Raw genomic sequence first — 16,895 nt, forward strand, 5'->3', positions numbered from 1 at the left:
ACACCATAAGGGCTCACTGCAGCCTCGACCTCCCAGGCTCAAGTGATCTTCCCACCTCAACCTCCTGAGTATCTGAGACCACAGGTGTGCACTACCACACCCAGCTAATTTTTTTATTTTTTCTGTAGAAATGGGGTCTTGCTACATTACCCAACCTGCTCTCAATCTCCTGGACTCAAGCAGCCCTCCCAACTCAGCCTCCCAAAGTGCTGGGATTACAGGCGTGAGCCACCATGCCCAGCCTATCAGATTTAGTCAGATTTTTAAAAATATCTGCATGTATTGGATATCTTCCAATCACCTTAAAATTGTACTAAATGGGCTGGGCATGGTGGTTCATGCCTGTAATCCCAGCACTTTGGGAGGCCGAGGCAGGCGGATCATGAGGTCAGGAGATGGAGACTATCCTGGCTAACACGGTGAAACCCCGTCTCTCCTAAAAATACAAAAAATTAGCCGGGCCTGGTGGCAGGTGCCTGTAGTCCCAGCTACTCGGGAGGCTGAGGCAGGAGAATGGCATGAACCCGGGAGGCGGAGCTTGCAGTGAGCCGAGATCGCGCCACTGCACTCCAGCCTGGGCGACAGAGCGAGACTCTGTCTCAAAAAGAAAAAATTGTACTAAATGGAAATCTGCATAGATTATTCTGTATTCAGTGTATAAAAACCTTAGGAAAAAAATGATAAAATTAAGAATTTAAGATCCAACAAACCTCTTTTTAACTTCTTTCCTCACAGGCACCCACAAGATGGTTTCTTGTTAATTATTCTAAATACCTTTATGTGTTGGCATTAAGTTGTAACTTTTTAGGATCCCCTATCCTTTTTGCTTTTTCCCCCCCTGAAATTACTGAGCTTCAGCAAGATCCCTGTTCTCTCCCCTTCAGGGCTTTGTTTTCTGGAACTTGACATTCTCAAATCATTGCCAATTATTTTTAGTATGTGATTAGCCTCCCTTCCTCAGGTATGTTTTCCCCAATTTGGGTTTAATCTACTGTTTGTATCTTGTTTCCCATCCTACCTTCATACAGATTGTGTGGAAAGACTGTGGGATAGTTGAGAAGCCAGTGGAGTTCCCCTCTGCTGTGGCAATGTTGACACCACAGAGCACAGTCCTAGGACCCTTACCACTGTGAGGAAGGAGTTTGGAGTTAGCACTTCCCCAGGGGATGACGCATTCCGCAGAAGAGGTCCCATGTCTCTAATCCTGGACTACTCCCTTCTACCATCCCCAAAATGTTAGTTGGGTTAGCCACAAGTTTTTTATAGCGTAGTGGTCAAGAAATTATGATAATCCAGAGTATGAATTTCTATACAACCTTTAAATGCATGAGATAGTTATATATATACTGATATAGAAGGTTGTGGTATTAAAAAGAACAAATCATAGAACAGTATTTATGGCTTCATTCTAGTTAGATTTAAAGAAAAAGCAGCCAGGCGCGGTGGTTCATGCCTGTAATCCCAGCACTTTGGTAGGCTGAGGCGGGCGGGTCACCAGGTCAGGAGTTTGAGACCATCCTGACCAACATGGTGAAACCCTGTCTCTACTAGAAATACAAAATTAGCCAGGGTGGTGTGCACCTGTAATCCCAGCTACTCAGGAGGCTGAGGCAGGAAAATCACTTGAACCTGGGAGGGAGAGGTTGAGTAAGCCGAGATTGCACCATTGCACTCCATCCTGGGCGACAGAGTGAGACTCCATCTCAAAAAAAAAAAGAAAAAAGAAAAGAAAAACCTAGTTTATAAGTATACAGTAACAGATGTGGGAGCAAACATATGAAGCCTTTAAGAGGTTATTTCTGGGAAAGGCATGGGCTAGGTAGAGCAGAAGAGGAACTTTCACATTCTATAGGCCTGTGTAGCATTTAGGTTTTAGAAATGAATGTGTATATTTTTAAGTTTCTAGATAAAGATTTTTTTAAATAAGACACTTTATGATTTCAAATAAATACTCTAGTGGCACAATCATCTGAGCTACTGCCCAGAGCCACACCTGTCCAAAAACCTTGCATTGTTTACCTCTTTTCACCTGAAATACTCTTAACAGCACCTTATCAGTGAAATTTCTGTGAGAGGACCCAGAGCATAGCTTCTTAAATGTTGCTTTTTCATCTTTCTCAGAAACCAGCATAATTTATAAGATCTGTAGAAATTCATTCCAGGGACCCTTTAAAGAGTTATTCCTATTTCTGATTTCTGTTTCCTCTATTCTTTTAAGCGTTGAAATCTCTTAGTTATCTACCCTCTAAAGCGAATCATACTCTGATCCACACAGTAATGGCAATGTTATTACTTCGACTCTGCTGGTTTAGAATGTGTTCTTTTAAAAAGCTATTTCCTTTTTTTTTTGAGGCGGAGTCTCGTTCTGTCACCCAGGCTGGAGTGCAGTGGCGCAATCTCGGCTCACTGCAAGCTCCGCCTCCCGGGTTCATGCCATTCTCCTGCCTCAGCCTCCCGAGTAGCTGGGACTACAGGCGCCCGCCACCGCGCCCGGCTAATTTTTTGTATTTTTAGTAGAGACGGGGTTTCACCATGGTCTCGATCTCCTGACCTTGTGATCCGCCCGCCTCGGCCTCCCAAAATGCTGGGATTACAGGCGTGAGCCACCGCGCCCGGCCAAAAAAAAAAAAAAAAAAATCTATTTCCAACTGGTCCTTGCATCATGCTCCTACCTATATACTTCAGTCACATCCTTTTCAGTACAACCTCCAAATTTTGAAGACAGCCCGAGTGGTTTGGGGAAACCAAGAACATCTGTGGTATCACTTGGCCCAGCCATTGCTGTCTTAATAGCGAAAACATCTGTTGCCTCTCATTTCTTTTCTCTCTCCTTTTCTTTCTCCTCTCTTGTTCCATCCCATTCCATTCTTCTCTCTCCCTTCCCTTTGCCTCCTCCCTCTTTACGTATATTTTATTACATATGATTATATATACATATATATATGTGAAGACTTTCTGTCTCCATTTATCTCTTTTTCTTCTGTGTTTCCTCTGTAGCAGTAATCAAACTGGGAAAATAATAAAAAGAATTTGCCATGAATCTGTCTAAAATAATGGAAGTAGGCTGGGCACAGTGCCTTACACCTGTAATCCCAGCACTTTGGGAGGTCGAGGTGGGCAGATAACCTGAGGTCAGGAGTTCGTGGCCAACATGGTGAAACCCCATCTCTACTAAAAATATAAAAACTTGCCGGGTGTGGTGGCAGCACTTGTAGTCCCAGTTACTCGAGAGGCTGAGGTAGGAAAATTGCTTGAACCCGGGAGGTGGAGGTTGCAGTGAGCTGAGATCAAGCAACTGCACTCCAGCCTGGGTGATAGAGCGAGACTCCTCAAAAATGAGTAAATAAATACATAAAATAATGGAAGTAATATTTCTCTCCTAATTCCACTGAATTATAAATTTTGTTTATATTATTCCTGGCCAGTGCTTAGGGTATGAGGAATTAATTGTAACTAGCCAAATACTGTATAGAGACTACACACTAGCATGGTCTATTCCTTATGTGGCCTATTCTCCAGATGTCAGCCTGTTTGTTGTTTTTTTACTTTTTGCTACCAGCCCATGTAAGTCTCCTGTTTCTAAATCTTTACTTCCTTCCAGAATCTAACCAGATTTTATCAGCTTCATGAAGAACTAATTCTTTCATTAGGTTTTTTTTTTATGATAAACATATTGTGTGGGATGAGAATGGCCATCCATGAATTCCTAGAGGGCAGGAACTATTCCTTATTCATCTTTGTTCTCCTAGTCCAGTATGGTACCTGGCACAAGGTGCTTAGTCAGTATTTTCAGGCAAATTGGTGGATCTTATTCTGAACTTTGTAACGGACATGTGCAACAAACTGATCTTTGTGAAAATACAACTTTTGTGATACCAATTTGCCTTTCCCAAAACAAAGCCTTGCTTACATAACAGAAACACTTTGTAACACTTTATGAATTCCGTCAATTCTTGAGTGAGCTTCCAATGGAGAACTCTATCCTTTTATTCTCCTTGATATCAAATGGTGCTATCATATTTGTATCGTAAAACTTGTTAAATTATCCTGTGGGTTTAAAGCAAGGAGACAATTCATTTTTTTAAAGATTTTTCTCGGCCGGGCGCGGTGGCTCACGCCTGTAATCCCAGCACTTGGGAGGCCGAGGCGGGCAGATCACCAGGTCAGGAGATCGAGACCATCCTGGCTAACAGGGTGAAACCCCGTCTCTACTAAAAATACAAAAAATTAGCCGGGCGTGGTGGCAGCGCCTGTGGTCCCAGCTCCTTGGGAGGCTGAGGCAGGAGAATGGCATGAACCCGGGAGGCGGAGCTTGCAGTGAGCCAACATGGCGCCGCTCACTCCAGCCTGGGCCACAGAGCCAGACTCTGTCTCAAAATAAAAAAAAAAAAAAAAGATTTTTCTCTTTTTAACACCTACCTCTTACACAGAAAGACAACTGATTTTTTTATGATAAAAGGAGCCCTTGAAAAAAAACACACACATCCTTCTAATGTATTTCTATATACCTAGGAAAAACTATACATGTGGTTTTAAAAAAATGATAACTCCTCTGGTCTATAAGAATATGGTTTGACAATCAACTTTGTAATAGAATAATAAAAAGAAATTATTGATTGATTGCTAATTCTGTTATCCAAAGCTGTCTCTTGGTATTGGAAACCCATAAAAATAACCAAAGATGATTCTTCATTAGAATCCTAATATCTATAAAATCAGACTAGGAAAGTTTGAGTAATTAAGTGGTCAAGAATCTTCTCTTCATTTTCCTTTTTCTCATTTTCTTTTAGAACTGCCATTGGATGACCAGAATTCCCTGTAGTTGATAATGTTGGGAATAAGCTCTGCAACTTTCTTTGGCCTTCAGTTGTTAAAAACAAATAGGATGCAAATTCCTCAACTCCAGGTTATGAAAACAGTACTTGGAAAACTGAAAACTACCTAAATGATCGTCTTTGGTTGGGCCGTGTTCTTAGCGAGCAGAAGCCTTGGCCAGGGTCTGCTGTTGACTCTCGAAGAGCACATAGCCCACTTCCTAGGAACTAGAGGTGCCACTACTACCATGGGTAATTCCTGTATCTGCCGAGATGACAGTGGAACAGATGATAGTGTCGACACCCAGCAGCAACAGGCCGAGAACAGTGCAGTACCCACTGCTGACACAAGGAGCCAACCACGGGACCCTGTTCGGCCACCGAGGAGGGGTCGAGGACCACATGAGCCAAGGAGAAAGAAACAAAATGTGGATGGGCTAGTGTTGGACACATTGGCAGTAATACGGACTCTTGTAGATAAGTAAGTATCTGACTCACAGTCACCTCCAGTGGAATGAAAAGTGTTCTGCCAGGAACCATGACTTTAGGACTCCTTCAGTTCCTTTAGGACATACTTGCTAAGCCTTGTGCTCACAGGGCAAAGGAGAATATTTTAATTCTCCTCTGATGGCAGAGTAAATGAGATTTGATGTTTTTGCTTGCTGTCGTCTACTCTGTCTGGAAATGTCTGTTTCTGTAGCAGAAAACACTAATTTTTTTTTTTGAGACGGAGTCTCGCTCTGTCGTCCAGGCTGGAGTGCAGTGGCCAGATCTCAGCTCACTGCAAGCTCTGCCTCCCGGGTTTACGCCATTCTCCTGCCTCAGCCTCCCGAGTAGCTGGGACTACAGGCGCCCGCCACCTCGCCCGGCTAGTTTTTTGTATTTTTTAGTAGAGACGGGGTTTCACCGGGTTAGCCAGGATGGTCTCAATCTCCTGACCTCATGATCCGCCCGTCTCGGCCTCCCAAAGTGCTGGGATTATAGGCTTGAGCCACCGCGCCCGGCCCCAGAAAACACTAATTAAAGCTATGATCTTTATTAGAGGATAGAATAAATATGGAGTGAGTTTATGTTGCTAGCTACAACAGGAAATGGTTTCGTGTAGGCTCACTGTTAATGGTACATGCCTGTGTATTCCACTGACTTCAGATTCAAGATAAGCTGTTTTACCGAGAACATGGCTACAGGCAACTTCTCTTGGCAACATAAAGACCAAGGTCAAGGAGAGTTTTCATTATCGTTTATTTGATCCTTTATTTATCCTTTATTTGACTGTCTTTAATCCGTTTAGGAAGCTTGTCAGTTGAAACTGCAAGGCACACCTGTACCTGTTTTGTCTTTTCCTCTGCTTTGTCTACCTCTAAATACAAAATCCCAGATTGAATAACAGTGAAATTAAAGGACATCATTCAAGTGGAAAAAAACATTTAACTTAAAGTTGTATAGTTCAGTAGTTAAGAGCACAAAGCTTAGAACCATGATGGGCCTGGCTCAACTGCATGACATTGGGTAAGTTACTTCTTGAAGCCTCAGATTCCTCATCTGTAAATGGGGGCATAATACTGTTCCCACGGGGCCGGGCGCGGTGGCTCAAGCCTGTAATCCCAGCACTTTGGGAGGCCGAGACGGGTGGATCACGAGGTCAGGAGATCGAGACCATCCTGGCTAACACGGTGAAACCCCGTCTCTACTAAAAATACAAAAAAACTAGCTGGGCGAGGTGGCGGGCGCCTGTAGTCCCAGCTACTCGGGAGGCTGAGGCAGGAGAATGGCGTAAACCCGGGAGGCGGAGCTTGCAGTGAGCTGAGATCCGGCCACTGCACTCCAGTCCGGGAGACAGAGCGAGACTCCGCCTCAAAAAAAAAAAAAAAAAAAAAAATACTGTTCCCACAAGGATTATCATGAGATAATGTACATAAGGCATTTAGTGTGGAGCTTTGTACTTAACAGTTGCTCAGTAGATGGTAGTATTTTTTAAAAAGTTACTTAGGTGTTCTTTTTGCTTCAGGCCCTGCTAGTAAATTTAAGTATATAAACATTTGATAATCACGTTTATAGAAACGTAGTTTCGTTTAGTTCCTCAAAAATTAAGCATAAAACGAGTGTATCTGTGAATACAAATGAATTTTTAGAGCTGTATTAAAGTTTTCCATAAAATACTGGAGCATTTGTTAGTCTTCTAGAAGAGTAATTTTTTGGCCAGACACAATGCCTCCTACCTCTAATCCCAACACTTTGAGAGGCTGAGGTAGAAAGATAGCTGGAGGCCAGTTCAAGACCAGCCTGGGCAACATAGGGAGACCCCCATCTCTACAAAAAAATTTAAAAATTATCCAGGTACAGTGGCGTGTGCCTGTGGTCCCAGCTACTCAGGACTCGAAGACCAGAGTACCGCTAGAGTCCAGGAGTTTCCAGCTGCAGTGAGCTATGATCACACCACTGCACTCCAGCCTGGGCAATAGAGCAAGACCCTGTCTCAAAAATTAATTAATTAAAAAATTTTAAATCTCTTTTACCAAATTGTAATAGAAGTTTTCCTTCCCAAATCAGGAAGTAAACCACAAGCAATGTTAATTTAAGCTCATTGGAAAAATGGGTGCAGAATAGACTTTGAGAGAGAGAGTTTTTTTGTTTTGTTTTGTTTTTAAAGAGACAGGGTCTTACTCTGTCACCCAGGCAGGGGTACAGTGGCATGATCATGACTTACTGCAGCCTCAGCCTCCCAGACTCAAACAAGCGTCCCACCTCAGCCTCCTAAGCAGCTTGGACTACAGGTATGTGGTACTGCATCTGGCTAATTTTTTAAAAAGCTTTTGTAAAGCCAGGTCTTGCCATGTTGCCCAGGCTGGTCTCAGATACCTGGACTCAAGTGATCATCCAGCTTCAGCCTCCCAAAGTGCTGGGATTGCAGATGTGGGCCCCCATGCTTGGCCCCTTGCAATGTTTTAAAAGACAGTAATGTAGTTTTACAAACCTCTTTGTTTTTAACTTCTTTCAACATTGAAATCTATCTTGCTATATATAAATCTACAACTGCTTCTGACTATTACAGAGTATTCCCTTGTATGCCTGAAAGTATTATATTTTGTTACATTTTCATCTGGTGATGGTCACTTAGGTTACTGCCAAATTTTTGTTCCTACAAATAGCACTGCAGTGAACAGCACAAATATGCATCAATTTTTGGACCTGTGTAAAAATTTATCTAGAAGTGTTGGATATATGCATACTTAATTTTATTATTGCCAAATCATTCTTCAGAAATGTTTGCATCAGTCAATTATATTGTTTAAACAGGCAGCACCTAGTGAGTACCTGAAATTGCCATACTAATTCCCATATCACAAGGTTATTCTCAGGATTAAATGACTTAAGATGATAGTTTTTTAGGCTTTTTTTTTTTCCCCACAGTAAAACAGAGACCCACAATATGTAAACAAGTAAGTGGTGAGTTCTTAAGCAGTTAGAATTGTTTAATGGAAAACATTTCATTATTGAAGTTCCCCTGAAGACTTTTTAAAGATCTCTCGATCACACCACTGAATTAAGGTATAGAATGCCACTTTGGATCAATGTCTAGAATGTTAAATAGCTTCTTAAGTTTGGTTTTGTTTTCTTGTAATGCCATTTTATGAAGTATAAGCATGTAGTGGTATTTCCAGAAGAAAACTTCAAAATGAAGATGTGTCTATAGACCCTTGCTTCCATAAGTCCTCAACCAGGATTGTCATCTCTTCCTGGCATTTCTCTGAGGTGAGTATGAAGAGGATGTTGACCTTCCTGGCTTGTCTCAGTTGGCACTGGGCCTCTGAGTGTAAAGCTGAGAGTAGGCTGTGGTCTCCAGTTTAGTCCTGTGCTTTTACCCCAGGACACATAATAGTCCTTGTCTGTACCCACCTGCCCATTTTGTCTGTGGGTCATTGTGGACAATGACTGGAAATTAGCACTTATGGTATACATTCATCCTTATAGGTCATAGCTCAGGTTGTCTCTTCTATCTCTTTCCTTACATTTGTGTTCATTTCTTCTGTCCCTTTTTACCTCCACACCTCCAGTTTGAATTTTTATTTGAAATTGTCATTTATTTCCTCAGGTTTAATGCCTTGAATTTTTTTTTTTTTCAGTGATCAGGAACCTCCCTATTCAATGATAACATTACACGAAATGGCAGAAACAGGTATTTTTAGTTTTGTTTTTATTACTTTGTAAAGAATATATAATAAGAAAAGTAGCCACCTTTTGTTTTTTGTTTTGTTTTGGGATAAAAGACTCCAAAAAGACAGCATACATAACAATGAAAAAAGCCCTTACTATATGGAAATTTCCCTGAATAGGTATAATAGGCAATGTGCATAATGGCATTGCCCGGCCTATATTTTTAAAAGAGAAAATTTTAAAATCTTCCAGTATGCCAAAAAAAAATAAAAACCAAACCCTAGAAATTTACATTTCCATCTAAATAAGAATTCAGAGAGCCTCCTGGGCTCTCACCATTTTTTTTTTTTTTTTTTTGGCATTGATGGATCTTCGACCATACTGTGCTGGATTGGAGAGATTATTTATATATAATTTTTTTTTTTTTTTTTTTTTTTTGAGACAGTCTTACTCTGTTGCCCAGGCTGGAGTGCAGTGGCACAATCACAGCTCAACTGCAGCCTCAACCTACTCTGGCCCAGGTGATCACCCCACCTCAGCCTCTCAAGTAGTTAGCACCACAGGCACATGCCACACTACCCAGCAATTGTTCTGTTTTTTGTAGAGACAGAATTTCACCATGTTGCCCAGGCTGGTCTTGTACTCCTGGGTTCAAGGGATCCTCCTGCCTCAGCCTCCCAAAGTGCTGGATTACAGGTGTGAGCCACAGCCCCTGGCCAAGGATATTTTTTCTTCCTTAGTTTCCTAAGTATCATTCTGAAAACAAAGCCAACTGCTGATTATACTTCATTTTCTCAGTTAACTCCTATGTAGTAAATAAGATGCTTAAAACTATTTTAATGTGAGAACACAAGACCATAGCTTAACCTTTTTCCAAATACAGGTACCCACAAATCACCAGACTCCTGTAACTTAAGATGTTTTTTACTTCACCACGATGACTAGCAATTGATGATTATGTCCATGCCAAGTATTAGCTGCTAAAAATCTATAGACCAGAAGTCTTTCTTTTAATGTGAATTGATCTTGTGTGACATATTTTCACATTTTAAAAATAGTGACTCCATCATATAATCTTCTTGATTTGCTCTTAGATGAAGGATGGTTGGATGTTGTCCAGTCTTTAATTAGAGTTATTCCACTGGAAGATCCACTGGGACCAGCTGTTATAACATTGTTACTAGATGAATGTCCATTGCCCACTAAAGTAAGTTAATACTTATCTTTTAGGAAACTATCATTTTTGCTTAAGCACAGGATAAATGACCACAAAGAACATTTGATGTAATGTGTTTCATCTTTATACATTTGGGGTCTGTTTTATTCAGTATTGATTTTATTATGTAAATTTATTTTGTATTATGAAGAATTATGTCCTCTTTTTTTTTTCTCTTTGAGACAAGAGTCTTGCTCTGTCGCCCAGGCTGGAGTACAGTGATGTGATCTCGGCTCACTGCAACCTTCGCCACCCAGGTCCAAGTGATTCTCCTGCCTCAGCCTCCCAAGTAGCTGGGATTACAGGCGCCCACCACCACACCCGGCTGATTTTTGGATTTTTAGTAGAGACGGGATTTCACCGTGTTGGCCAGGCTGGTCTTGAACTCCTGACCTCAAGTGATCCTCCTGCCTCAGCCTCCTCCCAAAGTGCTGGGACTACAGGCATGAGCCACTGCGCCCAGCCCTCTGTCTTTTTTTTTTGTTTATTTTGAAACAGGGTCTCACTTTGTCACCCAGGCTGGAGTGCAGTAGAGTGATCACAGCTTACTGCAGCTGCAACCTCCCTGGGCTCAGGTGATCCTCCCACCTCAGCCTCCCAAAGTGCTGGGATTGTAGACGTGAGCCACCGTGCCCCGCCACATTCTCTATCAAGACTTTATTTAATTTATTTTTTTTCTTCTTTCCCTTCCCTCCCTCCCTCCCTCTCTTCCTTCCCTTTCCTGCTTTCCTCCCTTCATCCCCTGGCCCCACCTAGGCTGGAGTGCAGTGGTACAGTCATGGCTCATTGTATCCTCAGCCTCTCAGGTTCAAGTGATCCGCTTGCCTCAGCCTCCCATGTTGCTGGGACTACAGGCGTGCACCGCCATACCCGGCTACATTTTTTTTATTTTTTGTAGAGAAAGGGTCTCACTGTATTACCCAGGCTGATTTTGAATTCCTGGGCTCAATGGATCCTCCCACCTTGGCTTCTCAAAGTGTTGGGATTATACACGTAAGCCACTGTGCCCAGCCTAGGTTAAAATTTTTTAAATGTTAAAAATAGAAGCATTTAAGGCCAGGCGCGGTGGCTCACGCCTGTAATCCTAGCACTTGGGGAGGCTAAGGTGGGTGGATCACCTGAGGTCAGGAGTTCGAGACCAGCCTGGCCAGCATGGTGAAACCCCATCTCTACTAAAATACCCTGTCTCTACTAGAAATCAGCCAGGAGTGGTGGCAGGCACCTGTAATCCCAGTACTCAGGAGGCTGAGACATGAGAATTGTTTGAACCTGGGAGGCAGAGGTTGCAGGGAGCTGAGATCGTGCCACTGCACTCCAGCCTGAAAGCAAAACTCTGTCTCAAAAAAAAAAAAAAAAACAGAAGCAGCAGTTAGGTTGGGTGCAGTGGCTCACACTTGTAATCTCAGCACTTTAAGAGGCCAAGGCAGGCAGGTGGTTTGAGTCCAGGAGTTCAAGTCCAGCCTGGCAACATGGTGAAACCCTGTTTCTACAAAAAAATCCACAAGTTAACAGGGTGTCATGGTGCATGTCTATAGTGCCAGCTGCTCAGGAGGCTGAGGTGGGAGGATCATTTGCACTCAGGAGGTCGAGATTGCAATGAGACAAGATTACGTCACTGCGCTCTAGCCTGGTTAAAAAAAGTAGTATTTGTATCTGAGGTGGCAATCTTTATTCAGAAACTAGAAGAGAATGTTGAGTTGCTGAGCTGATTTTCTTATCTTTCTCTAAGTGATTTCCTCAAAAGTTTTAATAATGTTTTTTATTAGGAGGAAAAACTGGGCTGGATATAGTGGTTCGTGCCTGTGATCCCTGCGCTTTGGGGGACCGAGACAGGAGGATCAGTTAAGCTCAGTTGTTTGATGCCAGCCTGAGCAACATAGTGAGACCTTGTCTCTATTTAAAAAAAAAAAAAACAAAAGCCGGGCACGGTGGCTCATGCCTGTAATCCCAGCACTTTGGGAGGCCAAGACAGACAGATCACTTGAGGTCAGGAGTTCGAAACCAGCCTGGCCAACATGGTGAAACCTCATCTCTACTAAAAATGCAAAAATTAGCCAGCACGATGGCGTGCACCTGTAATCCCAGCTACTTGGGAGGCTGAGGCAGGAGAATCACTTGAACTTGAAAGGTGGAGGTTGCAGTGAACCGAGATTGTACCACTGCACTCCAGCCTGGGCGACAGAATGAGACTCCGTCTTAAAAAAATAAAAAGTTAAAACTGCAAGCACTTTTGAATCTTACTCAAATGTATTAATGATTAGTGTAACCCTGGTTATCCCTTACATAGAACAAAAGCATCAAACTTTCATTGTCTTAGTCCATGTGTTTTACAGAGTCCTTTTTTTTTTTTTTTTTTTTTGGATTCTCGCATCTTTCATTTTTAAGATGGAGTCTTGCTATGTTGCCCAGGCTAGTCTCAAACTCCTGGGCTCAAGCATCCTCCCACCTTGGCCTCCCAAAGTGCTGGGATTGCAGGCATGAGCCACTGTGTCCAGCCTCGATTCTGGCATTTTCATTCATCTGTTTAAGCCCAGCACAGAAAAACATTGTGGACAGAAGGGGAAAGGCTTTAGCCTACTTGCCGATGAATTTACCTTTGCCTAGGCTTATAAGAGGTGCCTGTTTCAATTTGCCTTCAACTCTGTTGGGTCAGGGTGCAGTGGTTCATGCCTGTAATCCCAAAATTTTGGGGGGCTGAAGCAGGAGGATCACTTAAGACCAGGAGTTTAAGACCAGCCTGGGCAACATAATGAGATCCCCATCTCTACAGAAAATTAAAATTATCTGGGCATTGTGACATGTGCCTGTAGTCCCCAGCTGCGAGGGAGGCTAAGGTAGGAGGATCACTTGAGCCCAGGAGGTAAAGGCTACAGTGAGCCATGATCACTTCACTGCACACCAGCCTGGGCAACAGAGCGAGAGCAAAAAGAAAAGAAGAAAACTGTTGGGATTTGTTTTTGCTTAGTAAAACTTTTTTTTTTTTTTTTTGAGACGGAGTCTCTCTCTGTCTCCCAGGCTGGAGTGCAATGGCGTGATCTCAGCTCACTGCAAGCTCTGCCTCCTGGGTTCATGCCATTCTCCTGCCTCAGCCTCCTGAGTAGCTGGGACTACAGGCGCCCACCACCACGCCCAGCTAATTTTTTGAAGTTTTTAGTAGAGACAGGATTTCACTGTGTTAGCCAGGATGGTCTCGATCTCCTGACCTCGTGATCCGCCCACCTTGGCCTCCCAAAGTGCTGGGATTACAGGCGTGAGCCACCGTGCCCAGCCGTAAAACTTTTTTTAAAGTAACTTTTTACTTCAACATCACTAGCCTTTAATGTTTTCTTTTTTTTTTTTTTTTTTTTTTTTGAGACGGAGTCTTGCTCTGTCGCCCGGGCTGGAGTGCAGTGGCTGGATCTCAGCTCACTGCAAGCTCCGCCTCCCGGGTTCACGCCATTCTCCTGCCTCAGCCTCCCGAGTAGCTGGGACTACAGGCGCCCGCCACCTAGCCCGGCTAGTTTTTTTTTTGTATTTTTTAGTAGAGACGGGGTTTCACCGTGTTAGCCAGGATGGTCTCGATCTCCTGACCTCGTGATCCACCCGTCTCGGCCTCCCAAAGTGCTGGGACTACAGGCTTGAGCCACCGCGCCCGGCCAGCCTTTAATGTTTTCATAATGGCGTTTGAGTGGGTTTAATCTGTTAAGTGATTCAAGAATATGTAGCATATATTTGATACAACTTAAGCATTCTGAATGAAATGGAATCTAGTAAGTCATGAAAGGAGACTTTCAGGTTGATCAGAAATTTCCCATCAATGATATCATTGGGGTACATTGCATAATTTTTATATGGTCTTTCTGAGTTTATTTAACACCTGGTTATAGCTCCCCCCACCCCCCTGAGGCGGAGCTTTGCTCTGTCATCCAGGCTGGAGTACAGTGGCGTGATCTCAGCTCACTGCAACCTCCACCTCCCAGGTTCAAGTGATTCTCCTGCTCTGCCTCAGCCTCCCGAGTAGTTGGGATTACAGGCACGTGCCACCACGCCCGGCTAATTTTTGTATTCTTACTAGAGATGGGGTTTCACCATGTTGGCCAGGCTGGTGTCGAACTCTTGATCTCGTGATCTGCCCGCCTCGGCCTCCCAAAGTGCTGGTTATAGCTTTCGTCTCAAAAAAAAAAAAAAAATGAGCCTAGGAAAACAACCTGTGTAGTATATGGGTCAAACCCACTTGTACTTTTTTGTTTTAGGATGCGCTCCAGAAATTGACTGAAATTCTCAATTTAAATGGAGAAGTAGCTTGCCAGGACTCAGGTCATCCTGCCAAACACAGGAACACATCTGCAGTCCTAGGTTGCTTGGCTGAGAAACTAGCAGGTAACTTTGGGACACTCCACAGTGGAAGATCTTAAGTTGTTTGACATTAAAGGGAAATTTGTACTGTAAGTCTTTGATCAAACCTGCTATACCAGAAATAAATCTCTTAACAATGATACTGAGAGACATAGACTAACTGGAAGAAACTTACTGAAAGGCTACAGAGGTGAATGCAATTTAATTTAGCTTTGTGGATTTTCAGGGGAAATTTTAAAAGAAAAAAGTTGTGCTTATTTGCTTTAAGAATAAGGAGCGGGGGAAAAGAAAAAAAGGGGAAAAAAGCTAAATTCAGCATAACAAAGATATGTATGTATGTATACAATATATAATTTGCATATATACACACTTTATAAAGTTTAGCTAGATTATGAAGACATACAAGGTAGGGGGAGAGGAAAAGGAACTTCTGATTGGAGCAGTTCCTGAGAAGCAGATATTTAATTTGTTTATGAATATTACCCATTTTAAGAAAGTTAACAGCAAAGTATAGGGGCATAGCTCAGCTACTTACATCACATATTGTGGAAGAAACAATGGATTAGAAATCAGAACATGTGACTCCTGGGTTGGACTCTCCCATGTGCTCGCCAAGTGCCCTGGAGTTAGTTGCTTCACTCTGTGGGCTCACTTGCTTAACTGTGAGATGGGGCTGGTACTATTTTCTACCTCAGAGCAGGAGGCTTGAATAAGATACCGTGCGTGAAAGAGTTCTACCAAAACAATTTGATTGCTACCGGTGATTTAAAATAATATGGCATTTTAATTTATATCAAGTGTTTGTTGTGTTTGTCTAGGTCCTGCAAGTATAGGTTTACTGAGCCCAGGAATACTGGAATATTTGCTACAGTGTCTGGTAAGTGAGACATCAAAACTATTTATTCCCAGTCATCTAGAAGTAGGCATCATCTAGAACTGTGCATTTTCTCAAATTGCTGGCATAGCCACTGGCACAGAGAATGGAATCAGTTGTAAATTTTATTTGCAGGTGTTTCCTGAGTGCTTATTTATTCCCTCCTATGTTTAAAAAAGAGAGTGGGATTGGAATTTATCCCAACCAGCAAAAACAGCTGAGTTGGTCTGGTTTTAAATTTAGTCATAAGATAGCTGCTATGATTGGCTCTTCTGCATGTTCCTAGAGTTTGCCAAATGGTAATAGGGACCTCAACAGTGGAAACAAAATTACATGGTGTTCCAAGCCAGGAGGCCATCAAGTCAGATTCCCAGTGTATATAAATCTCTACTCCTCCCTGCCCTCCCTGTCACTGCTACCGTTCTTAAAACTGTTGTCACTGGAGTATTTAACATATTATGTGTGAAGCTTGTGGTTTGCTGAGGCTGTGCCCTCAGATCTCTCATAGTTCTGGTCTGTGGTCTTGAATGGTCTGTATTTTTAAAAGTTATTTTTGTAAGCCTAGTGAGCATTGGCCTTTTTCAAAACTCTAGTCTGAAAACCCTTATTTGTCAATAGACACTGATATGTGCTTAAAACACTTACCTTACTCTCAATGAGCACTCTGGGGATACAGCATGGCAGTCCTTTGATTTCAAGAAGTTTATTGGTTAGTTGAGGAAACAAAACTACTCAGACAAGATAATTAGCCTCCATTTTATCACAGGATGTGATCATGGGATAAAGTACTTCATCAAGACTAAATGAGGGCCGGGCACAGTGGCTCACGCCTATAATCCCAGCATTTTGGGAGACTGAGGTGGGCAGGTCGCCTGAGGTCAGAAGTTCAAGACCAGCCTGACCAACATGGTGAAACCCGGACCCTACTAAAAATTAAAAAATTAGCCGGGCACGGTGGCATGTGCGTGTAGTCCCAGCTACAGGAGGCTGAGGCAGGAATTCACTTGAACCTAGAAAGCAGAGATTGCAGTTAGCTGAGATCTCACTGCACTCCAGCCTGGGTGACAGAGCGAGACTCCATCCCAAAAAAAAGACTAAATGAGAAGGTGAGGGAGGTGGGTGGTATGGGTGATGAGAGCTGGGGTGTCATGAAAGTCAGACTTCCTGATGAAGGTGGGCCCTCACCTGGGTCATACCATAAGATTAGGATTTTACTGTGCCCAGAGGAGGAAAAATTGGATTTCTTAGCTAAGGGAACATCACAGGCAGAAGCCCAGAGACAGAGAAGTGTCTGATGAGAGAAGACTGTTCAGAGAGAGGACACAGACTGAGTAGCCAGCTAGAAAGGGTTCAGGGCCTGAAAAGCCAGGCAGAGGGATTTAGATGGATTTGAGAAGAAATAGAATGCTGAATAGGCTTTCCAGCAGCAGAGATGGTGGTTATGTGAGCTTTCCGGAACTTAGGTGGGTACCAGGGAAGTCAGTGGGAATCATCTGATGTT

General features: G+C 42.9%; 1 protein-coding gene across 5 annotated transcripts in view; it reads left to right on the forward strand.

Moving 5' to 3' along the window:
* Window positions 1-16,895, forward strand: part of RSPRY1 (ring finger and SPRY domain containing 1) — a 51,759-nt gene that overhangs the window by 11,024 nt on the left and 23,840 nt on the right. For all 5 annotated transcript variants that reach the window (XM_033218502.1, XM_033218500.1, XM_033218498.1 and 2 more), the window contains 5 exons: window positions 4,791-5,295; window positions 8,939-8,991; window positions 10,064-10,176; window positions 14,418-14,544; window positions 15,339-15,397. In XM_033218502.1, the coding sequence (XP_033074393.1) occupies window positions 4,946-5,295; window positions 8,939-8,991; window positions 10,064-10,176; window positions 14,418-14,544; window positions 15,339-15,397 (702 nt within the window). In that variant the 5' untranslated portion in view covers window positions 4,791-4,945. The remainder of the gene's footprint in view (window positions 1-4,790; window positions 5,296-8,938; window positions 8,992-10,063; window positions 10,177-14,417; window positions 14,545-15,338; window positions 15,398-16,895) is intronic.

This window comes from Trachypithecus francoisi, unplaced genomic scaffold, assembly GCF_009764315.1.
Source record: "Trachypithecus francoisi isolate TF-2019V2 unplaced genomic scaffold, Tfra_2.0 Lachesis_group10, whole genome shotgun sequence".
NCBI lineage: Eukaryota > Metazoa > Chordata > Mammalia > Primates > Cercopithecidae > Trachypithecus > Trachypithecus francoisi.